The sequence below is a fragment of the Dicentrarchus labrax genome, unplaced genomic scaffold, assembly GCF_905237075.1.
Source record: "Dicentrarchus labrax unplaced genomic scaffold, dlabrax2021, whole genome shotgun sequence".
In the NCBI taxonomy this organism is placed as follows: domain Eukaryota; kingdom Metazoa; phylum Chordata; class Actinopteri; family Moronidae; genus Dicentrarchus; species Dicentrarchus labrax.
The window spans coordinates 30,828,816-30,853,839 of record NW_026136711.1 but is presented as its reverse complement, the minus strand read 5'-3'; the positions used below and the strand labels follow the sequence as shown (position 1 = coordinate 30,853,839).

The following is a 25,024-nucleotide window of genomic DNA, read 5'->3' as shown; positions in this document are numbered from 1 at the left end:
TGATGCCCGAGGAGCAGCAGAAGTGACGGGGGGGGGTCAGAGGTCACAGCGCTCTGATGGAACAGTGGCAGGTTTTTTTTTTTTTGCTGCGTGGGGGAGTTTATTGATTATGTTGATTGATTAGTTTATGTTAATTGATTGTTACCAGAGAAACGGGTCAGTCCACAGGATTTATTGTTTAGCGTGTTGAATTTGTCAGATCTGCTTCGTGTTTTGTTCGATGTGTGAAATAAAAAAAAAACGCTTATCAATTCTTTTTTTATCCTTTAATTTAATAAATCTGTTCACGTCTCGTCACAGTCGGTGTGATTCAGTTTACTTTCATTGCCTCTCTCTACAGGAATGGACTTTTTAACTCTTGTGGCTTTGACTTTGAATCACTATCAGGACATACAATGAGCATTTTATTTAAAAATATTTGATTTAACATTTTTTTTATTTTAGTTTTTTTGTTTGAGCATGAGAGTTTGTTCTTGACCTTTAAAAAATGGACGTTTTAAAAAGACATTATCAACTCAAGCTCAGCTTTACGATGACGTTTTCAATGCTAAGATACACTGAAATTAGGTTGAAAACCTGCTACAACCAGAAACTAATTGGACCTTACAGGGTTTGTTTTTTTTTTTTTGTATAGTTTTTAATATTTATTTGTTTATTTATTTATTTATTTTCCCCCTAAACCCCAATTTATAAAAACAACATGTAGTTCCTCCACCGGACCGGCAGGTGGCAGTGACGCACACTCATTATGACGACAAAGCGGAGCCTGATGACGTCTGATCGGAGCCGCACTTCCTGGTTACGGTGAAGCTAAGCTAGTGGCTACGTCGCTGCTCTCGGTGTGTGTTCGTCCTCCGGTCCGCGGGGCTCCCTCCTCGGTCGGTCGGTCGGTCGGTCTCCCTCCCCGGCGGCTTCCACTCACTGACAGCCGGACAAACTCTCCCTCGGGTCGGACGTTTCGCGGTGAAATCCTCCGGGATGTCTTTCCTGGAGAAGCCGTCCCCCGGCAGGCTGCTGCTGGACGACACCGTCCCGCTGACGGCGGTGATCGAAGCGAGCCAGAACCTGCAGTCCCACACGGTGAGTGTCCGGTGACCGGTAACGACACGCAGGTGTGACCGTCCAACGTCCGCCGGTGGCTCACAGACGCGTCCGTGGTTGTGTTTTTAATAATAAAGGTGGTTCGCTGCGTCACCAGTTCCATTATCGGACACACGCAAGCCGCTTCGTGTCGTCTCTTTTCCCGCACACTGGCTCCGGACTCACGCCGCAGCGCTGTAAGCACCGTGTAATCAGCCCTGTTAGATTTGCACTGTAGCTCCACCACGGCAGCTGACCCTGGATCAGAACAGCCCCTAGAACCGTCGGTGGTCTAACGTTAGACCATTACAGCGAAAGTCCATTTATGAATGGTCCGTTTTATTGTTTATTTCAACACACATACGACTAATACGCCATCTAAAGCAAGATGTACGACTGTTTTGAATTTGTAATGATCTATTATAAAATTCGGCACACATCTCCTCCACCAAATATCTATAATAAAATTCGTATTTTTAATGTTTGCCCCTGTCGACAGCGCTCTGCTAGCGTCGTTTTAAGAGGATGAGCCGGGTAGAAATTATGAGATTTGATTGAATCAGTAGCTGCATCTTGTTTGTTATCTATGCCGATTAGAAGACTGAGTGGATTAACATGTGCGGGTTTTGTATGAGTCTTGTTACCGGTAATACACGTGTTTCGAAATCCACAGAAACAATAAATAAGAGGATTTTCTAACGGAGTCTGGCGTGGCATCTCTCCAAACATTAAAACTCAAAAGGTGTTGGAACAAGCCTGTGTTCAGTGTTACTTTACACTGAAATAAACTCTTTGAACTCGTGTGTAAAAGCAAGAAACGGAGATTAAACAATGTGACTGACATTAACCAGGTTTATGTCACAGGAAGAAATAAAGCAGGGCGTCCGATAATGGGCGCAGTGTCGGTGGGTTTGTTGTTGACAGTCCGTCTGGGATCAGCTGAGCCAGCCAGTTAGCTTAGCATTGAAATGTCAGGCATCCGACCATTGTTGGTGTGGTTGCAATTATAAAACAGAATCATAATATCACAGAAGAGACTAACAGTGAAGGATATAAATAATAATTATTATATTTATTAGCGGTTTTTTTTTTGCTTCCATTAGTCCAAAATAAACCAAAACAGCAGTTTTTTTTACTGTTAATCAGAACAAAATAAATGCAGATTTGCTTGATGCAGAATCAGATGACTCTCCAGATTTTCTCAACATGTAATCTGCTGATACTGTGAGGCCTGTGCATCCTGTAACATCTGTTCTGAGCTTCTAGTCAAGGCCTAGTCACTTCCCGCTAGTCAACAATTACAAGTCATTGACTGGAAGGAAAGAAAGTCTAATGGAGTCCACGGGTGGAGGGTGGAGGGTGATGTGTTTCTTACATGTAGTATAACTTAACATGTTCCACTGACACACCAACATTTTACATTTCTAGTAACCTTCAGCAGTAGTTTTTTTCTTTCATCTATATGGATAAACACTCTCATCACTTTAATACGGATGTATTGATCTGTGTTTCCACTTCAGCTCTGGGTATCAGCTGATATTAGTGCTCTTATTTTCTCAAGCTTTAAATCTGTGTAGCTCACTGTGTGGAACTCATTAGGATCATTTGTGTTAAGTCACTTGAGGGAGGCCAGGGATTACACGGCACTAAAGTCTGCAGCTTGTTGTTCCTGAGTGGCAGAAACACTAAATAAGAAAACTGGATCTAATGTGGATCATTCAGTCTGGTTAATAAGGTTGGTACTGCTGTTTGATATCCCTGCTCTGAGACAAAGGAGGCACCGGTTGGGAAACTCTGGGCTGATAACAACACCAATGTTTGAAACAACAGTCTGGCTGATAGCCGATGCAGATACAGAATACCAGATGGGGGGTTTTTTTTGTCCCTATTTATTTGCTCTTCTGTGGCAATGAAACAAAGAAAGAAATCTACAAAGATAAGAATTTCTGCCTTTTGTTGTTGCCTCTTCTCATCCAAGATCTGAGGCACTGAACAGCCGCTCACTGTCCGACGGTGCAGCTGGAAACATGGAGGTTATTATTTCTCCAATGTCTCAGCTGAAAGTTTGAATTTTAGATTAATAAAAGTAAAATTTTATCTAATTTATCTTTTTTAAAATTGATGCAACACAACAGATAAACATCGGCCACTTATATCCTTGAACAGCATCTTATTTTTCAGTCAAGGCGAACATCGGCCGATGTATCTTTGCGTCTGTAGTTTCTGAATGCTAAAATGTTGATTTTTAAAGACCGATGATATAAATCCTCCAGTGAGTTACAGCAGGTAGACAGGAAGTGATGTCTGGACGTGTTTTGTGAAGCTGATCAGCTCACAGGAATGAATGAATGAATGGATTACAACAGAAACCAGAGTCTGCCGGCTGTAAGAAAAATTCCATGTTTACACCAGTTAAATATTCTTGTTTTTTTTAATTGTTCTGTCCCGTCACTTCAGACCTTTTTATTCAGCAGCTTCATTTGCATTGATCTGTAACCATGGTGACGTGATCAGACTCATCCTCTGCTGTTATCTGAGCCGCTTATTTGTAAATGAAACCGAAAGTGAACACACACAGGAGAAATCTGAGCCCTTTGGATTTAGGTTCACATCCACAGACCTTCAGGACTTTATTGTCTTTAATTTTAGGGAGAGTCACAGCATTTTGAGTAAGAGGTTGTTTTTAGAGCAAGAAAATGTTTGTGTTTTTCTTTTCTTTCCTCTTTTTAACTAATTTGATGAGTTAGTTCAAGTAAAATTACCACTTTAATCTCATAATGTTGCTACTTTTTTTATTGTAAAACCTTTATTAGTCCAACATTAGGGTTGTATATGCATAATGTTAATGTAATAATGTATGTTTTTATGATAATAACATGACTTATAATATAAAATCTAATGCTATGACTTTTCTCATAAAACTACTAAAAATTTTATTTTAATGCCAGGATTATTTTCAAAATAAAATCATAAACTTACTCAGCAGTACTCTCTAGTCTTATCTAGTCTTGGCTCATAAAACTAAATTTAGTTGCATAAAATTATGACATTTTTAGAATAAATGACACGTTTCCCTTTATTTGTCATAACAATACAGCTTTTTCTTATTTAGACTTTTTACTTCCGTCCTTATTTAACAGATTTTTTCCACCCATCTGTGTTGTCTCATTGTTTCAACCATTTATATTTATTATTAATATACATTACATTTATTTGAATAAGTAGCAAATACATTGTTTTTTTATGGTTGTGTTGTCTCTTGTCTCTCCCCAGGAGTACATCGTCCGAGTCCAGAGGGGCGTATCTTCAGAGAATAGCTGGCAGGTAAACAAACCAATCACAAGAAAACATGACAGTTTGTTTGTTGGGCAGAAATACTGACGGATTAAAATGTCCGGCTCCAGATCATCAGACCAGTAAGGATTTAATCACAGCCGCTCTGTCAGTAGCTGATAGGTGTGTTTTGGTGTTGCAGGTGATCCGGCGTTACAGCGACTTCGATGTTCTCAACAGCAGCCTGATGGTGAGTTTCACATCTTTCAGTCACACATCAACCGAGTGTTTTAAGACATGCAGATGGACAGAAGAGACGTTTGTTGGGCTTCAGTCGAGCTTTGCGGAGTTTCTGTGGATATTCTGGGACTTTGTGACTGACATGAGTTCAAGCTGCTGTTCTGCTGTTGACGGAAGAAACTACAAACTTTTCACAGCCACTTTTTTAAAAGCCTGTTTGATACAGAAAAGAGTGTGTTTGTACCCAGCATCCATGGTCTCTGATATTAAAGATAGAAAAAGATAGGTTAACTCAAAACATTGGGCTTCATGCAAGAACAACTCAAACATATTCTCTCTGAAGTGGCTTGTTGTTCGGAGAACTTGCAGCATTCACCAGTTTTTTCTTATTTTGAATTTCCTCTCAGGCACAAACATAATGTACGAGTGGTTCAGACCACTTATAGGAGTTATGTGTTAGTCTGCTGTTATCCAAACAGATGTTTTCCACTAAAGAATTGTACATTGCATTACTTTTAAAGAAATTTTTAAATTACACTTCATCCTGTTCATCCTGTCACCATTAATGTAAACTGGTTATTGATGAGTTAAAGTTCTCTTCACATTGAGGTGTCGCTGTCCAGGGGAACTCCCTCTCTTGACAGCTCAACTTCACCTATTATGGCACGTTTATTCTTTAGTCTCTCTGTGATGAAGACAGCCCCTTGACCTCCTCCTGTTGCGGTTATTGATTGCCAACACTTCTTCTACAACCCTCAGGTGACACTGCGTTAACAGGTCCTTTAATTCCACTGCTGACGCTGTTAAAAGTCATAGACTTTCCTTTGTTAATCTCCGAGAGCAGGACTTCGGTCTGCGAGCTCATAAAGTTCTTCTTTTTACTTTTCCGTACCCTTTAATGAATGAAGTTTCTCACACCGTGTAGTCTTCTATTGTATTATCTGGACGTTAGTTATGGAAAGGAAAAGTTAAGATAAGAGTACAAAAATGTTCCTGCACGAGGCCCAATGTGAATATTCAGCGTTCATACGAACTCTTCTTACAATAGTTTTACAGCACGCAATGTTTGTTGGTAAAAACATACAGAAACTGGAGCCTGGTAACTTTTAAAATGTGAGTCTGTAAGTTTCCACATTTACACACACAAACACCGACTGCCACACACACCAGCCTCGTCTTAGCCAATCTCCTTCCTGTTTGGGAAAGCTCAGTTGCGGTTCGTTACCACACACTCGAGCCTTTGCTGTTGTGCCATCGAGTTCCCATAAGCCTCTGCTGTTGGTGTGAGAGGGCAGTTTGATGATTGTTCCTGTGCTGATTAGCTGTTAGTGTTGGAATGAAGCTGCTGTGTGCTCACTCTGCACCGCTCTGCTGATGAAGTTTATCTCGTATTGTGGATTAATTGTCAGCCATGCTCGTGACGTGGCTCTAGGGATGGTGATGGTAAAAAAAACAACAACAAACAAACATGGAAACATCTGGATTGCATCAACAAAAGCTGTTTAATCCTGTGGCACATTCAATGGTTCATTTTCCTTGTTGTTGACATGTAAACATTGTCCATTGACTCCAGTTGAACTCGTAAAAGTTCCATCATGTGTTTTATTTACAATTATCATCATTATTCAGCCATCTGTGTTGTGCTGGCAGTTGATCTCTGTACCATCTCTTCATAATGGCCTTTTTATAGCTGTCATATTACCAAAGAATAATACTATACGTGATTTATGTATTTAATAGCCCAGAATTTGCCACATCGTTTCCAACATGGTTGCACTATAGACATGTGTGTACACTCTTCGTCTCCATTGTACATTTGTTTGTGCCACTATATATATATAGTTACACCCCAAGGACCATCAAAAACAGCTGAAAAACCCCTGACATTGGCTTATTGATCGTACTGAAATCTGTAATCGGTGGAACTGGATTGTACCGGACTGGAGCAGATCTGACTTTGTACGTATGTCAGATTGTCCTGGTCGAGACTCGTCTTATGACGAGGTCGAATTATTCCTGGATAACAGGAAGTTTGCAGTTTTCCTGCTGAGGTTTCGCCTGCTCATTTCCTTTTCTGGTGTCCCACTTGCTGACTCCCGACCTCCCGTCAGCCCCAGATCTTAAGTCAACACGCAACAGAACTGTCGGAAACCTGCTGTCTCTCTCTCTGTCTCTCTCTCTGTCTCTCTCTCTGTCTGTCTCACTTTCATCTTTTTTTTGTGAGTAAATCATTGTAACTCTCTCTCTCTCTCTCTCTCTCTCTCTCTCTCTCTCTCTCTCTCTCTCTCTCTCTCTCCCTCTTTCTCTCTCTCCAGGTGTGCGGCATCAGTCTCCCTCTTCCTCCCAAGAAGCTAATCGGAAACATGGATAGGGAGTTCATAGCAGAGAGGCAGAGAGGACTACAGACCTATCTGGACTCAATTACCCAGCATCCCCTGCTTTCCAGCTCCATGTTTGTGAAGAAGTTCCTGGACCCCAACAACTACTCCGCCAACTACACAGGTGTGTTCCTCATCCTCACTGAGAGATTATGTTCAGTCTTCAGTGGTAGTTTCCATAGAGACAGTGTAGGCGACATCAGATGAGGAAGAGTAGGTTTTAGACCATGAAAGTTGTTTATAAACACATAAACAAGTCAAAACTTCGTATGTATGTTAAAGATTGTGGATTTTTTTTACCACATCTACAAAAACTGCAAAGGACCACAAAGATTTTTCCTTCATTCTGTCAGATACAAGAGACTTTTGTTACTTTGTTTTACTACTTCTTTGTGTTTTTGTCAGTTTTCCAGCTCAGCAGCCACAGAAACCACTCTGATGGAGAAAATGATGGAGGACCTAATTAAATTTTTATCAGATAACCCAGAATAATACCCGACACCCCTTCAGCAACATCAGCGTCAGAGCTGGATTATCTCATATGGACCAATAGAGCTTGATTATATCAGCTTGTTAAGCTTGTTATAGTAATCATTGCCAATCATTCCCTACTGTATTTAAAAATATTACATGATGAAATAAGGGGAGATTCACAGCAGCAGACAGTGTGACTGCATATTGTTTGAAAGCACTATTATCTGTGACTTCTCTGCAATAGGGAATACATTGTTTTTTAAATTTTCAAATTCATTAAAGTGTACTCTGTCTGTCTGTGTCTCAGAGATCGCCCTGCAGCAGGTCTCCATGTTCTTCAGGTCGGACCCAAAGTGGGAGGTCCAGGAGCCTCTCAGAGACGTCGGTAAGACTGAGGGTGGATCTGAACCTGACTAAACATTGCTTTTTAAGTTTACATGTCGACTTTCTGATCAGACCTAAAAATATTCAGTTTACTGTGATAGAAGATGGAAAAAAAGCAGCAAATCCTCTCGTTTTAGGAGCCTAATTGTTTCAGCTCCTCTCGTTATATTCATCTTTTTAAACACACAGTTTGCTCTCAGTTCCCTCCGTGGTGAATTGAATCATTAAAAAGAAACCAGACTGTCCCCTACTCAGGACAAAAGTCATTTGAATGATTGATGACTGTTTCAGTCACTCTGGGAAGGTGTTCACCTGTGACAGCTGACATTGAGTATTGATTTATAATCAGATAATAAGAAAGCATCCAAACAGTGATTGAATCATTTCTCCTCATTGAAACAACACGATCTGATTTGGTTTGTTAAGTATCAGAAAAAAGGAAAAATAAAGCAAATAGAACCTGAAATAACCTGACAGATAAACTTTAGAGTGAATTTTAAAATGGACCTTTAAAAAAAGACTTACGTAACTTTTGCTGAACGGCGACCGTTGTGGCAACAAATTAACATTATTAGATAATGCTATAGTACAGTCTAGGGATAGAGGGTGTTGAATGTTTCACAGATTGTAAAATCCACTGAGACAAATTGTGATTTGTGATTTTGTTCTATATAAATAAAGTTTTACATTATCTAACATTAGCTAACATGCTTCTGGTCATACCAGAAACTGAGTGTGTTGAATTTAGCAACGTTTTATTGCTCATGAACTCAACTTTTCATTTGTCAGAGGAAGAATGTGTTTACTCCTTTCTCAAAAGATACACAGTGTTGGTTTAAGGACAAACAATGCAGTAGATTGAAATTAATGCTGTTTGTTTTTCAGGCTGGAGGATCAGGAAGCAATATTTTTTAATCAAGAACAAAGAGCAGCCCAAGGAGAGGTATCTGCTGAGCTGGGTGAGTACAGTAGAAATCAACACGTGACACTGAGTTCTGCTTATTGACTTCAAATCAACCTTTAATACAAAATATAGTTTTATGTGATCAAATAAAAACAGGTTGAGGAATACAATTATATTACTGCATATATTAAATTGTCAGTATGGTTGTGTTATAGAAATCTCTTTTAAATAGTGAGTTAAGAGTTCGAAACTATTTCATTTATATGATATTAATATATGTATACTATTGTATATAGATATTGTTTTATGTGTTTATATTGATCATCTTTATATGTTTTGAAACAAAATATGACGTCTCATTTCTTAAGGACTGCAAAATCCCGGCTTCTAACTGCCTGAAGTTTGTGTATTTCTTCATGTTTCAGTCCTTCACAGGCCGAGTTTAAGTTAATGTTTCTTCAAATGCAATAAAATGAACTATTTTGTTCATTTTAATCTGTAACACATATCAGCTTCTGTAAGAGCAATAACAGTTTTGTGAAGCACAGAGAGACACGTATTCCTCTTTTACTTCTCTCTGACAGTGGAACATGTCTCATACTGAGTGATTTCCCACAGTCAACAACAGATTAAATTTAGGTAAATTCAGTGTAATTAAATTAACTGATGTCGAAGTAACGTCCAGTCAGAAGCAACAAATTTGGACAGAGAAAAAAAGACTGTAAACACTTTGGTACTTCAATAACTGTTTTTGTTATTTTCTTATTTCCGTTGTCTGTGAGGATGAACTGAAAACAGACTTAAAGGAATTCCTTCAGAGCCTTGAAATGTACTTAAAGGTTAAACCTGATTTCTTGAAGGAAATTTCCAAAAGTACAACTGTTAAACCACTTTTGTGCAACTGCATTTTTTCCAAAGGAATCCTCAAAATAACTAATCCCTCGTGTGTGTGTGCATGTGTGTGTGTGTGTGTGTGTGTGTGTTTGTAGGTGGACCTGGGTCCTGATAAGTTCCTGTCAGACAAAGACCTGCAGTCAGCCATGAAGCTGCTGACCAGCCTCTCTGTACGTACACTCTGTGTGATTGTGTGTGTGTAGTTGGTTCACACAGTTAAAACACAGCAACTACATATCCTGTCAAAAGTTAAAACTGGTGTCTGACTTTTTAGAATCTGTTTTAACGTGAGAAGGACATGTGAATAAAACAAAAAACAAGCCACAGTAAATGTGCTCTGGTTTGATAATCTGTGGAAAAGGAAACATCCATCTAGGCAGCTGAAGCCAAGAAGAGCTTTATCAACTGAAAAGCTGGAAGCTGGTCAGATAGACACGAGTCAATGTCGCTGTAGATAAAACTAAATTCATACATATTTAAATATCCATTTTAATAATACTGTATTGTTTTTTTTTATCAGTATTAATAGAATAAATACAGACACCTAACAAAACAGAGATATATTTCATTCTAATTAATTGTTAACTGTAAGTAATCAAACTCCTTCTCTTCCTCCTCTCTAGACTCCATATCTTTGTCCGCTGTTGTTCTCCAGCACCAGTGAGTCTTCAGCTCTCCTCATCCGACCGTTCAATGAGAGAGGCTCTCTGAGAGACCACATCTGTAAGGTACAGTGTGTGTGTGTGTCTGTGTCTGTGTCTGTGTGTGTTGTGCAATTAAAATAGACAAGCACAGAAATAAGATCTGGGTTCGCAGTCAATACGTGGGGAAGTTCAGTAATGAACACAAACAAACAAACTTTAATCTAACCTGTAAATCCAGTTCAGACAGTTTTGGTTGTGAGATATCAGAGAGGTTTGAGAGGAGTCCCGGGGATACTGCTAACCACTCTCCTCCCTCTAGGTAAAGCCCAGAGAGAGTTACCTGAAGAAGTACTGTAACCCGAAGAAGAGTCAGGGCCTCGAACTGCAGCACATCAAACTCTACGGCCGCCAGATACTGGAGGTATGCACACACACACTCTCTCTCTCTCTCTCTCTCTCACTCACTCACTCACTCACTCACTCACTCACACACACACACACACACACACACACACACACACACAGAGAGAAAACTCCATGCAATGAAACAAACAAAACACAACACAAAAGCCTTTTTTCCACTACATGACTCGACTCGACTCGCTTTCATTAGCTCTACTTCGTTCTCCATTGTAGATAGTGCTTGGGTGGAGCGGGTCGTCATAGCGACGCAGTTGGGAAACAACAGGGAGCTTTACTTTGGTCTTGAGAAGCTGTAGCTTTTTTTCATTGTTATTAACTGTAACCGACCCTGTACATTTACTGCTCTCTCCTACCAACTAACTACGCACGCGAAAAGAAGCTGCTACTCTTATAACAGAGGATGTGAAAGGATGGTGTTCTTGATACGTCTGCACTTCGTCAGCTGATCACTGCGGGGTTTTTAGAGTCTACCATTTTTGAGGGCACGTAAAAGTTGTGTTTGTTATTGATGCTTTGCTATTTAACCATCCACGGTGGACAACCAGAGTGGGTCGAGTTGACTGTAGAGAACCATGCGATGGAAAAACATTGAAGTGTTACTTGTTACTAGAGCTGTGTGTGTTTCTGTGTGTGTGTACAGGGTCTGAAGCTCCTCCACGATGGCGGCGTATTTTTCGGTCACCTCCACGCGTCCAACGTAATTGTGGATGACGGCGTGTGTCGACTGATGGACGTAGAGAACGGCATGCTGGGAGTTCCCTCAGCGCTGCGACCTGCCTTCACCCAGCTCAGGAAGATCAACGTACGTAGCACAGACTCAGATTGGATAATATTACATTAATGTCTTTGTTTTAGAAAATCTTACATAAAATAATTAGTAAAAAAAAAAAAAGTAAAACATGAAAAAAAGATTCACAAGTGTGTTATCTGTTACTTATTTAGTGTGTGTGTGTGTGTGTGTCTGCAGTCCACAGAAAGCATCGACGTCTTCTGCTTTGGACATTTACTGTACGAGATGACGTACGGCCGTCCGCCAGACAGCGTCCCCATCGATCAATACCCCGCTGTCCCCTACACCGCTGTGGGTCAGTACACGAATACACAATCAAGTTTACTCAAATGTCCCAAAGTTTTGTTCCTAAGAGCGTAATATGATGTGTTGATTTATTATGTGTGTGTGTTCAGTGTCAGTGCTGCAGTCCATCCTGTCCACAGAAGCCTGTAAGAGCGGGATGCCAACAGTGTCGGAGCTCATGCAGACACCGTGAGTTCACCTGTCCAGCAGCTAGACGCATACAGTCAGACAGCGACGCATTGTTTGTTGTGTTGTGTGATTCAAAAACCCCGACACCCACACTGCGCCATCTAAATCTTAAAATACCTCTTTTTGTCTCTATTGTGGCTTTTCATCCAAACAAAAACTCTTTATTATGAGTTCTGTGTTTACCTAAACTCTGTTCTCTGCCCATGTTGCTATGAACAATACAGACTAATCAATTGATTGTATGTTCAGTAAATGACTGTACAGATAATTTACTAACATTAACTAACTAACTCTTTAAAACTGGAAGTCGGCAAGAAAGATGTCAGTTTCCTGGATTATGTGTCCTTTAATATAAAACAATGTCTGGATAACGTCATCTATGGCTGAGTTCACAAAGTCTTAGCCCTCAATTCCGATTTATTGCTCAGATCTTTGTTTATTGTGTGGCCCTTATCAGATTGTAGTGTGAACAGGTCGCTGTCCTGAAGCGACCGACATGACGAGCGCAGATCTGCAGTGACGTAGAAGTCACATGAATGATGATCTGACATTTTGGGCCATTCGTTCCTGCTGTGTGAACGCAGCTGTCAGTTTGTTGTTGCTGATGACTCACAGTTTGTGTTTTGCAGGCTTTTCAGTGACGTCCATCTCCAACACTCAGAGAAACTCCAGATCAAGGTGAGAGGCTCAGTTTGACATTACGTGACTATTTACTCGACGAAAACAAGATGAAGAAAAATAGCAAAGATCTGACTCCCTCTCCACTCCTCCAGGTTCCCAGCAGGCTAAAAGAGGCGCTGAAGACGGCAAAGGAGAGTCTGGAGAAGAGGCTGCAGGAGGAGCAGAGAGTGGTGCGTCACTACTCTCATTTTACAACTTGATCTGTTTTATGCCAGAGTTCATGTCCCTTCTTCAAGGTTACATCAACAACCCCCTGAGTGTCTATGTTTTAAATCAGTGACCTTTCAGATAACGTGGACATAATGCTCGCTGCTTTAGAGGAATTACATTTGCCTCTAGCTGTGGAAAAACCCTGCAACGTAGTTTCCCACAACCTTTTCATGCTGCAAACACAAAGACACTGATGACTTCAGTGTGGGATTATTTTAAGCGGTTCTTCCTGTAATGGCCACTGGATGCTGACTCCAGGAACCGACAGCAGAGAAACCCCAAATCTTCTCTCTGTAAATACAAAGTGAATGTAATTTAACCCTCAGCAGCTGCTTTCATATCTTCTAATAACTATTTTACTGTCATTAACTGGCTTTGCCCAGCTGGGGCTCAGGAGATGGATCAGGTAGTCCACTGATCACAGGGTTGGTGGTTCAATCCCCGTCAGCTCGTCATGTCCACATTAGTGGTAGGGATGGGAATCGAGAACCATCAGAATTATATGCCGTCAAGCTTTGAGTTTGCATTTAGCAAAACAATGAATCAAACTCATGTGTCTGTGCAGCTGGAAACATTAAAGCTTAGCAGAGTTTTTCTTTGACTAATAAAACAAATACTTTGGATAAAAGCAGCTGATTGAAAGCGTCTTGATTCTGTTCTTTAGCCGTGACGCCGACAGGTTTCATTAAAAGGTTGCATAACGCAGCTGGTGAATATGAAGTTTACTGTTTGTAAGGAGGATAACGTTGTGTATTAATGTTTGATTGAAGCTCCACCAGCACCGGAGGCTGACCAGAGCTCAGTCGCACCACGGCTCAGAGGAGGAGAAGAAGAGGAGGAAGATTCTGGCGAGGAAGGTAGGCAACGCAGTCGTCCACACACAAAGCACTCAAATTTACTATTAACTGACTATATACTATAAAATGTAATTACTATATTACTATAATGTTTTTGTCCTCACAGAAGTCCAGACAGTCGGCTTATGAAAATGAAGAAGACGTCTCTGTCAGGAACAACAATAACTCTGGTAGGTCGCTGCTGTCACTACCTCGTCAGTTAGTTTGTTCGTTACAAACTAACTAACACTAATTCATTGGGTTGTTAGCCTGGTAGATATTGTATTGATTAGCTCAGTATTTAGTGTTGTTGTATTTATTTAGCTCTTTAACCAGGTAGGTAGTGTGTAGCTAGTTAGTTTCTTAGGATATTAGGTAGTTAGACACTTAGGTGGTCAGTTACATGGTTGGTTAACCAGCAGTTACAGTCTTAGTTAGTTTGTCATTAGGTTAGTCGGAGTTTTCTGTCTGCACACTGTGTTCAGACCTGATTGTGGAGCTATCAGAGCTATCTACTGTCCGTCTGTCACATTAAAGCTGTGTCAGGAGATTAAAGGAACCGTTAAATTCAGTGTCAACACATTGTGTGTATCTTTGAGGCTTAATGATAATAATAATATAATCATAATACATGTGGTGAATTAATTTCCTTTCTCATAAAACATTTTGCAAAGCTGAATTTTGTAGGAAAGTGACACCTACATTGTTTACATCCTAGTTTGCTCTTCTTCTTCTTCTTCATCACTACATTTCTCACCACGTAACTGTCGCAGACTGTAGATCAGTGAAATCAGGAGCAGGACTGTTTCTGCTTTACTGCGACGGCACAGTGTAAATATTTACTGAGGTGTTTTTCAGCTGTGAGTCAACGTTTTCTTTTTATTTATTTATTTACTGAGGCTGATTAATTTGTCTGTTTTTCTGTCGGACTTCAGGTTCTGGAGCCAGTTCCCCTCCCACATGCCCCTCCTCCCCCACCCCTCCATCCACTACAGGTACGCCTGTCTGTCTCTCTGTCTCTCTGTCTCTCTGTCTCTCTGTCTGTCTGTCTGTCTGTCTGTCTGTCTGTCTCTCTCTGTTTGGCAAAGTATCAGACAGACTGTGTAGCTCCCCCTTGTTGGCGAGAACCTGCTGAGGCTGTGGTCTGTCTCCGCACGCTGCTCAGATCAATAACAGCATCTTCGCCGTTAACGCTGAGTTCCTGGCCTCAATTTTTTTATCTGAAATTTGCACGTGTGATCACGAAGACTAATCGTTTGACTTGAACTGTCTGTCTCTGTCTGTCTGTCTGTCTGTCTGTCTGTCTGTCTGTCTCCGTCTGTCTGTCTCTCTCCTCTCGTCATGTGATTACCTGGTTGTCAGACAGGTATCTCTCTCTCTCTCTCTCTCTCTCTCTCTCTCTCTCTCTCTCTCTGATATAGCAGTGTGTCTTATTCACATTGTCTCTTGCTAGCTGGATGCAGGATGGGAAACACTGATGTTTAATATAATTAATTATAGTATTATAATATAATATAATAGTATTAATATATTTATAAAGTAAAAGTCTGACGATATTCATAGTTTTCATATTGAGAACAAATCCAATGAAAAGACCAAAACCAACAATGTTTTAGTTCGTCTCTGTTCCCTCCTTCGTCTGTGTCTCTCAGCCTAAAGCTCATTGTTTTCTACTCGAAATATTTCAAATAACATTAATAAACAATAATAATGTATTTTTAGGGAACTATTTTCATTGGCGTATTAATACACACTGTAGGTCTGTGTGCTGCTCAATGTTTTTATTAGTTTACACATCAACTCTGAGCTGATGTTGGTCTTTTTCATAGGATTCATATATGGACGATAAGAAAAATACAAAATATCACCAGACGTTTTTACAACATGCTGACACGAATGTGGCATCAGTCTCCTACCCTGACAGTAGTGTCTCCTTTCCTCTTCCTCCTCTCTCCTCTCTCCTCTCTCCTCCTCTTCCTCTCTGTCCTGGTGATACTGTGTAAATGCTGATCGGTCCACTGAACAGATAACTGTCATCTCCCTCTCTCTCTTCTTCCTGTGCTGTCTCCACCATAGAGCATGCTCCATTCTGACCGTGTCGTTGGGTAAAGTAAAATGTCGATTTATAATGTCGATGTCGATGCTGATGATGATGATGATGATGAAGGTCTCTGGTGGTTTTTAAAGCTGTCGTACACCCTGGCTCCCCTACGAACGTCTGCTCACACAGATCTGCCTCATGCAAATGATCTCAAGTAATGAAAAAATACTTAAAATAGAAATTAAATTTAAAAAATAGACGGAGCACAAGTGTGTTCGCATCCAGTACAGCGAGTAACAAACAGCCACTTTGAGGAACTGCCGGCTACAGAAGTGAGTCAATCTCCATAAGTCCCTGTATTTAAATGCTCAAGCAAGGTTTAATTTTATGCATAATTAAGGGCGTGGTCACTTTCATTCAGCCCGCCTCAGCTCCACCTACGCTCCGTGTCTTTGGCCATTTTTTTGGATTAGACGGGAGCCGGTGGAGTCAGGACTGCCAGGATGGAGACGACCACACTGAGCTTCACAGCGGCTCTTCAGACATCTTTAATTATACAATCTGTGGTTGATGATTTAAGAAGGTCTTGCTGTCACGAATCTGGACAGAAAACATTCAAAATACAACCTGTGCCAATATTGGATTTGTTGTGGCTGTTAATTGATATTTTTTATCAGCCAATAGTGTTTTATACATAAACACACAACATAAATCTTACAGATCCCTTAGATTTGTTTGTTTTGTTGTTTTTCATTGTGTATCATATCTGTGTGTTAGAAGATACACTCTGAGAAAGACATTTCACTGTGATGAAATAAACTCCTCAGTGCTCTCTGGTGGACAAACAATGTAATGGCGACACTTTTCTACTTCCTCACTCAACCATCTCAACCTTAAAGTCCTGATGTAGAAGAAGATGCTCAAAATTCCTTCTTAGACTAAACTGCTTAAGGATGAGTGAACGTAGAAATGAGTGTGTGAGAGGCCCTGATGAGATCTGGAGTGAAGACGTAACAGGGTGTACGCACATCTTTATCAAAACCTCACAATCTGCAATGATGTCCAAAATCTCACAGACAGTCCAACTCCTCCCTGATTCAGACCGGCTGTTCTCATTGGAGATTGTGATCCGTCAGTTCTGTCTGTCTGCTCGGTCTGTCGGTTACAGCATGTCTGTTTCTGTTTTCTCTTTGTTTTGTCTGCTTGTGTGTCTGTGTTTGGGACGGGGGTGTCACAGTGAAGACGTGTCAGATCTTTGAACGTTCGTTTTTGGTTTAGAAACATATTGAACTTATTATTTTTATTCTACGCTGTGGGATATCAGTCTCTCTTGTACCCATATGTTTTCATCCCAGTCTCATAGAGCTGTTAAACCAAACCCTTCAATAAATCCTTTTATAAGGGTTTTCATGTTTTTCAGATAATACTCTGAGAAGAAACTATTTTTCGTGGTTTCTTTACCATGCCAGGTTTTTATTTTTGAGCACATAAACTACAAATTGTTCAGAATTTACAGACTTTTGGAGATGGGGGCGTATATTTATCAGCCTTCTCTGATTAGGAAATCAGTCCTAACTGGCCCGAAAATCTCATTTTTGGTTCTTCATTTAGGACGAGGAGTAAAAGCATTTCATCGACTTCTGTAACCAAGGAAAAGACTCTTATTTCCTCTGATATTTAGGAGAGCTCCAGAGGTTGCCAGCAGACGGCATTCAGACATTGTGCACAGAAAGATACTCACTACCTCACTTGAAAATTTAAAATTTCATTAAAAAACATACTAATTTCAACAGTAAACTTTATTTGTACTTACAGTTTGTCAGATAATACACAGAATAATTCACCATTCAGCATTAAATAATAGAAAAATAACCTGTACTCATGCAAATCTTTTACTATTTTTTATTAGTTTACACTTACATGACTTATTTTATAGTTGGCAATGGCAAATATTTGAGAAATTTGTTCATATTTGGTGGTTTCCCAAGACTGGCTACCACATTTTCCCCTCCTATAAGGACACATAAGCAAGGTGTGTAGTTGAAATAGGAATTTGAAAATGGAGGAGAAGATTTCATGTTTTTAATTGAAAGAGATGCAGCTACAGACGTTGTGATTTCACATGTAATTGTGAAACGATCTGACACATCTGATCGAGAGTCACAGTCGAAGCACTAAAGGTCACTGTGGCAGCAAAACGTAATGCAAGTCAGTTTGTTCCACAGCCATCCTGGAGATAATCCGTCACCACTGCAGGTTTTAGTGCCTCTGCTATTGTTAAATTATTCAAAAATCGAATTCTTTACATTTTCACTAATTAGTTTGTTGTGATTTGTTCACCACGGCCAAACAAACACATAAAATATAATCTTTAAACGTGTTAATCGTCCCCTGCAGTGACCAGTTTCTCCAGGTTTGGTTACCATCTGTCAGACCGACGGATGTCCTTTCATTACGTTGCAGAGAAGTCGCTGTGCAGTCAGACAGAAGGTGGAGTCTGTGGACTCCAGTCGCAGCTTTTTGGCCGCTGCTTTAACCACATGTTGAAGCTCCCCAACATGTAGTTTCTCTGCCTGTATTCACTGGGTGTCATTTAGTTTGTGGATACAGAACTGAAAGAGATGTGCCAGGTTTAGGTTCAATTCACCATCAGTTCACTCTACTGACGAAGCAAGTACAGATGGACTGTCTGGAAAACACAGAAATGGTGACTCATTTAGTTCAGGACAACAGAGCCTTTTTAAGAGGGAACCAACTACATGTCCCAGAAGGCATTGCTGTAAGAATTGTCAGAGAGCTTCAGACTCTGTTGCTGTGAAAAGTTGAAGCTTGTGGAACTTGTTGGATAAATTCATGTTTGAACTCTGATTTTATTCCTTCTCCATGGCAACAGCTAGCGAGGCTCATGGGTAATGTAGTTTTTAAAGCTATTACACAAAAACAGAAGAAACATTTCTAACTGATGACTTTATTGCAACACTTTAACATAATCAAATGCAGATTTATTTACTTCAGGAACCACTTTAGACTCCATATTCTTAAATAAGGCTGGGTGTCGAACTTCAGCCTCTTTGTTTTGGTACTGACTGACATGTGTAATCAATAACTGTACCCAAACTGAAAGTTGGGTTGAAACTGATGGTGGATTGAGTTCAGCCTGGACACGAGTGCTGGTTTCACAAAGATAAACTCCTTCCAGAAAGTCAGCCTTTATAAAGGATTCAAAGGTTGTCAAACTAATAGCTTTAGTATTGGTTAATAAATGATTTACTAAGGCTTTATAAATCGGATATAAGCCATTAATTATGACAGAGGTTTCAAAACTGTGAGTGTGACTGTTGCGTATAAACGTCCATAAAGCTGAGAAGTGATAGAAAAAAGACACTACTTATAACTTAAACCTGAGAGTCATCATGTTTTTAGGTTCTCTCCAGTATTAATTTGCTGATTTGATTGATTTAAAATACTTTTAATGGTACCAATTTGCCAAAATAAAACAAATATAGGCATTTGTCATCCTCCAGAATAACCTCCACTGGATCACTGCATCGCCTCCCTTCAGGAGCTACAGAGCGTTTGGACAGAAATCTATTTATTAACAACTTACAATGAATATTTATAACTGCAGGTGACTTTGGCTTATTAGAAGAGGGAGAAACAAATGACCTTTAATGACTTAGTTGATGACTTGACTACAAATGAGGTATTTTTAACAACCTGGCAACCCAAAATTGGCTCTTTATTATTGGCTTATAACTGATCTATAAAGCATCACTATTAACTATCAATTAATCAAGCCATTAGTTCAAACCCTTTATAAGGTGCATCTTATTAGAAAGTAGTACAAAACTAGTTTCTACCATTGAAAACTACATTTTGAAGATGGTTAAAAGATAAAAGCGACACATAGATATAGTCACATCTTAAGTGTGCTAATGTTGGCTAATCTACGTCAATCATTAGTTAGCTCATTAGAGAGCTAGAAAGCTGGTGGTGGGAAAGTGGCGGGACTTAGGAAGGGTCAGCTGAAGTGAAAGTAGCATTAGAGTTAAGTTAATTAAGTTAATTAACTCTCATTAGCTCAGTTTAAAAACTACGATCAGTCCAACGTATCTTTGTGCAACCAGCTGGGGAAACCGAGTCTTACAGGAAACGGTTGGTGTTGTTCTCTCACACTCTTCCCCTCTTCTCTCTTTCATCCAGGAGCCCGGACTGCTCCTCCCCCCTCCTCCTCCTCCTCCTCCTCCTCCTCCCCCTCCGATGCCGGACTCCTCCTCTTCCTCCTGTCCTCCTCCCCCTCCTCCTCTGTCGTCCTCTGACGGAGCGGGAGGAGGTCGCTCCGCCTTGCTGAGCTCCATTCAGACCTTCAGTAAGGGCAAACTGAAGAAGGCCGAGACCACAGACCACAGCAAACCCATCATCTGACCGCCGCCCACCGCCGCCACCACCACCTGTCCTCGCCTGGGGAACTGTCACTACGGCAACATGACCGACCCACTGGTTCCGCACTGTGGTTCGGACTGGTTTACATCGTCGCTTCTTGACACGCGAAAAGGAATCACTAACAAATAATCCAAGTACCATTTTAGTTTTTATTGCTTTTTCTGCTTTTAATTTTTTAAAATCTGTTGCTGTGGTTAGAAAGAGTAGAGGATGGGCGGGTGGCCGGGGTGGGGGGCGCCTCAGTCTGGACAATCCTCGGCACCTGAATGTTTGTCTTCTCCGGCTGCTCTGACACTAGAAGACAGCCACCAGGCTCTGGGTAGATGGAGTCTGGTGAGCTCCTTTCCTGATCTTCAGGCTTGTGAAAGTGGCGGTTGAACGTTTTGGATTATGAACTTTTGGAGCCACTGTGGACACTCATCCCCCCGCTGGATGATGAAGTTGAATTTTCTGGATTCAAACCTTTAACTTCAATGCTCTGACAGTGTCGTGGCGCTGTAGTGGTCGTAATCCCGGAGCAGCAGAGAAGTTGCTCCAACTCCAGCTTTTCCCTCTTTTGAAATCATCTCTGAACTTTAACATGTAGCCTCCAGGATCTATGGAGACTATTTCACCGCAGGACGCCGGTTACACAAAAACAATGAAGCTACACTGCGGGAAAAACACTATCATCGAGTCATTTCTGTCTATAATTAAGTCCCAAAAAACACAATTTAAAAACAATCTTCCAGTTTAATAGAAATAAATGTCTCAGTTTTCATTTCATTTTCTAGAAATGTGTTTGCATCTTGAAACGAGAAATAACGCAGGTTGCTGCACTAAAAGCAAGAAAAAAGGAACTTAAAACATATATACAATACATATTACATACATATATTTGCATTGGAAACAGAAATCCTTCCCAAACTCGTTTCGAGAAAATAAATCCCAGACAAAAATGACTTGATGAGAAGTTTGTTGCAACGTGTTAACTAACCATAGTCGAGTTGTGATTGTGAGACGTCCTGATTGGTCAGTTGTAGAATCGTTCTGAAACAACGTAACCGCTGTTTCAGATCAAAGAGCGAAGAGTTTGCACGAGGTGGGTGAAGAGCAGCACGTAATCCTGCGAAGCTAAGCAGCTAACCACAATGCTACAGACCACATTGGTGCGTGTTTCCATCCATCTGGGTTTTTTTGCGCATAAAAAAAATCTGAAAGGTAAAAATTTGCACACTTGGCTGAGCAAGAAAAGTTGGTGTTTAGGTAAAAACAAAGTGCAATGTAAACACATAAAACGTCCACTCAAGAGACGACAACACCAAATGTGTGTGGAGCAGCGAGGAGACGGTAACCTTCCTCGAATGAATACATGAAACAATCATTATTTCCATCATGTTTTCCACCCTCTCAGGTTTTTGTCCTCTTGTTAATCTCAAAGCTCCCAACGGTGGAGGATAGAAAGGCACATTCAGTTTTCTTTTGCCAATTTTCTGCAAATTTATTTAATATTTGCGCTTCATTTGGATTGAAACTGGACTAACGGGATGTAAACAATCACAATATATACGTTTGTTTTTGTTTTTTTTTTTTTTGTGGTGTCTTCGTCTTCTCATCCTGATTTTCCTGGTAGGACTCGGGATGTAAGAAAACAGCTGGAATTGAGGCACAAAATTACGCAATTCTTCTCTACAGTGAAATTCTCGCCATCATACTGCAACTTCTGCCTCACGTCAGAAAGAGAATACCACGTTTGTTTGCTCCAGTTCAGTTCGGTTTAACTTTTGGCTGCTAAACGTGGCAGAAAAATAAGTGTAGGGCGTGCCACTGTGGGTAGTGCAGCTGCTCTCTTCATTGGAAAATAATGGCCTTGCCTCTACACAATGTCAAAACTTGCACTTTTGGTGTGAAACCCTGAGATACTGGTCAGACGGGCCCGTACTGTCCCAGATCAGAGCAATGTGGATCCACAGCGACGAGCTCTGGTTATATTTAGGGTCTGAAATTAATCTGAAATTAGTGTTTTGTGGCAGAAGATTAAATAAACATCACTAACATGTAAGATTTTGGTGATTTAGGTCTTTTACAGCAGAATAAAACCTTATTGTTCCACATCAGATTTCCCTCCTTCCAGGCCGCCGTTGGGTTACAGAGGAAGGATTACACAGATTTAAAACTTGCTACAGAGAAAATCCATTTTAGTCAGCATTACCTTATTAAAGTAGTAGTAATAGCTTATAGTGGTAACTTAACGGTGCATTCAGGGACTCTATTGAACAATCGTAATTGACTGTACAATCAAAACAGAAACTTTTCATAATGAAACGAGTGGCAACAACTTCTCATTCTCCTGAATTTGAATTTACCACAAACAGGACGCACACTTTTAACTGGAGGTTGAAGCTTTGAATAATCTTCTTCTTATCATAATTAATGGTGGTAAAACAGCCAGAACCACAAACACATGGTGAAATGAAATAAAGAAGCAGTTTTCCACCCCCACCAACCAGATATTGAAGGCATCGACCAACACTAGACTCAAAAAGTTGAGATTTGGAAACAGCCCGACTCTAATTAGATGCTGGAGTGTCGATAAATCTCTGCCCACAACCGCACAATCACGGGACAATAATTTAATTTATATAAAATAAAATATGACGATATAGGCAGAGAAATTGATCTCTCTGCCGCAAGTTTCAAACCTTTCATAGAAACGACCTGAAATCATCGGCGGCCTGGAACATCAGTCGCATCCTGGTGATCAGAGAGTTGTTTGCCTTTAACTGCTAAAGACGTACAAGTACAAGCACTGGTGACTTTAATACCTTCCACAGAGCTCAGTTTACCTTCATTTGACGGTTAATTTCAGACCCTTTTTTTGTGTTGATTCCTTTTAAGTGTTTCTGCTTCTGTTTTAATTATGTTGTGTTTTAATGTTTGTTGTCACAGAGCTGAGATTCCTTTATTTTATTGTGCCATATGGATCCTTGTGCCTATGGAAATCTGAATGTTTTTTTGTTAAAATATTGTATGTTACAATAATCTGTAACCACATCATCGGTATGCACAAAACTCTGTCTGATAGGAGGCTTTAAACACTTCAGCACACAGGATGTTATTATGTGGTTACTGCTGTTAAGAGTTTAGGTGGATCAGAGCAACATCCCTAAATAAGAAACGCATTTTCATTATCTTTTTGTCTATAAACAGTTTTTCTAGAACCCAACGATATTCAGCTGATGTAAAAGAGTAAAGCAGCAAATCCTCACATTGGAGAAGAAGGAACTAAAGTATATTTGTACATTTTTGCTTTAAAAAAAGTGACTTAAAATGAATTGTTGCAGATTAGTTTCTACCATTCGACTAATCGATTGAATTCATTCGACTTTATTATTTTTCCAATACAAATAAGCCTTGTTTGTAAATAATCAAGCCGTAAAAGTAAAAAAAATTAAATGTTGAATTCTTGGTTTTGGACATTCAGATCCAACTCTGAGTGTAAAGGAGATCTTCAGTCTATGAATATGTACTATTGTTTTCACCAGAGGTTCTTATAGTAGCTTTACTGGATCGTATCACACAATCTTCCTTCATTACTCCTTTACAAGTGGGCGTGCTGCCACGGACCCTCAGGGTAGAAACACAAATCTACTTTACTCATTAACAATAACAAAGAAAACCTCAGTGGAAGCAGCAGTTGCCTGTATTATTGGATCTGCACCAACTCACCTGTAATCTACCTGACGTACTGCGTGTTAAAGTGTTAGCCTCTGTGTCGGACAGAGCTGCTATGGGAGCAGATTTTGTTGTGAAGTTTGAGCTGATGACTCTGATTCACTACGATCCAAGTTCGAGCACTCAGAGAGTTTAAAAAAAAAAAAAAAGACTGCTCTATGCTGAAATCATGTGTTTTAATTATTCAGTGCAATCCGGTCCAATGTGATGGTCTTCATGTCTTGAATTGTCATTTAAATTGTATCAGAATGTTTCTCTGCAGCACTTTACCCATCGAGGGGTGGAAGACGAGTCCAGAGGTGTGTGTGTTTGTTTGTTTGTTTGTTTGTTTGAAAGCAGAATGAGTTCAGGGTCCCAGAGACGACGCTGGATTACGTAAATTAAGTAAATTGAAAAACCACTCATCGATCTCCAGGTTCATTTACAGTTAGCACACGTTAGATGCATCAAATGTTTAGTCCCAATGTCATCTTTAGGTAAATTTATCTCCTCTACATTTAATGCAGCTGAGAAATCTTCATCATCTGTATTGAAATAAAAACAATCTGAGCAAACCTGCTGTGATACGAAATAAAAACTGTATCAACCGAATGAACATTTGATTGAAAAATATTGTTTTGAGAGTAAGTAGTGTTCATTGGAAGAGCTTGTGGCGAACTGTGTGTTTGATATATGGAAGGTTTGAAATGCCTAAATAAAGGAAAGAATATATATATATACATAAAATATGTTCCTTTGCATTTTGTGTTTGGTTTACGTTGCTCTTTGTAATACACTTCATTTTTCTGAGTTGTAATTTGATTTTAATATGGCATGAAAAATTGTCAATATATAAATAAATAAAAAACTTTTAGTACTAAGAGGTCTAGTAGAGACAAAATGATAATTGATTTTAGCTTTTGTTTTCCATTATGACAGTCACTCCAGGAAGTTGTGTCAATCATAGTAGTCGACCCACAATTTATTATCACTGAAACAAGTTCCTTAGGTTTTTAAGAATTTTTTTTTTTAATGCAACTTTTCTCCATCAATTTCATTTCAAACAAATGCTTAAAAACATCACAACTTATATTGCATCTTTTTTTTTAATTTTTAATTTTAATTTTAATTTTTTAAAATATAAAATCAGACATTTAATCCC

At 39.9% G+C, this 25,024-nt stretch overlaps 1 protein-coding gene across 4 annotated transcripts; it reads left to right on the top strand.

Annotated features, from left to right (window-relative positions):
* Positions 1–787: 787 nt before the first annotated feature.
* Positions 788–24,609, top strand: pxk (PX domain containing serine/threonine kinase). 4 transcript variants are annotated; one of them, XM_051413957.1, is made up of 19 exons: positions 788–1,080; positions 4,354–4,404; positions 4,556–4,603; positions 6,909–7,095; positions 7,753–7,830; positions 8,715–8,788; positions 9,723–9,797; positions 10,251–10,355; positions 10,591–10,692; positions 11,335–11,496; positions 11,662–11,779; positions 11,880–11,958; positions 12,588–12,636; positions 12,732–12,809; positions 13,620–13,706; positions 13,813–13,876; positions 14,621–14,680; positions 15,762–15,790; positions 19,930–20,061. In XM_051413957.1, the coding sequence occupies exons 1-18, from the start codon at positions 979–981 to the stop codon at positions 15,776–15,778; spliced, it is 1,536 nt and encodes a 511-aa protein (XP_051269917.1). In that variant the 5' UTR covers positions 788–978; the 3' UTR covers positions 15,779–15,790; positions 19,930–20,061. The 4 variants fall into 4 exon arrangements, with proteins under 4 accessions (XP_051269917.1, XP_051269915.1, XP_051269918.1 ...); XM_051413955.1 differs by lacking the exon at positions 15,762–15,790 and having other exon boundaries at positions 19,930–24,609; XM_051413958.1 differs by lacking the exon at positions 15,762–15,790 and having other exon boundaries at positions 14,621–14,688; positions 19,933–24,609.
* Positions 24,610–25,024: the final 415 nt, after the last annotated feature.

Excerpts from the sequence above, each read along its gene's own strand:
- pxk (XM_051413958.1), top strand. The coding sequence starts at position 979 with ATGTCTTTCCTGGAGAAGCCGTCCCCCGGCAGGCTGCTGCTGGACGAC. Across the intron at positions 13,877-14,620 it reads CAGGAACAACAATAACTCTG|GTTCTGGAGCCAGTTCCCCT; the intron begins GTAGGTCGCTGC and ends GTCGGACTTCAG. Across the intron at positions 14,689-19,932 it reads CATCCACTACAGGTACGCCT|CCCGGACTGCTCCTCCCCCC; the intron begins GTCTGTCTCTCT and ends TTCATCCAGGAG.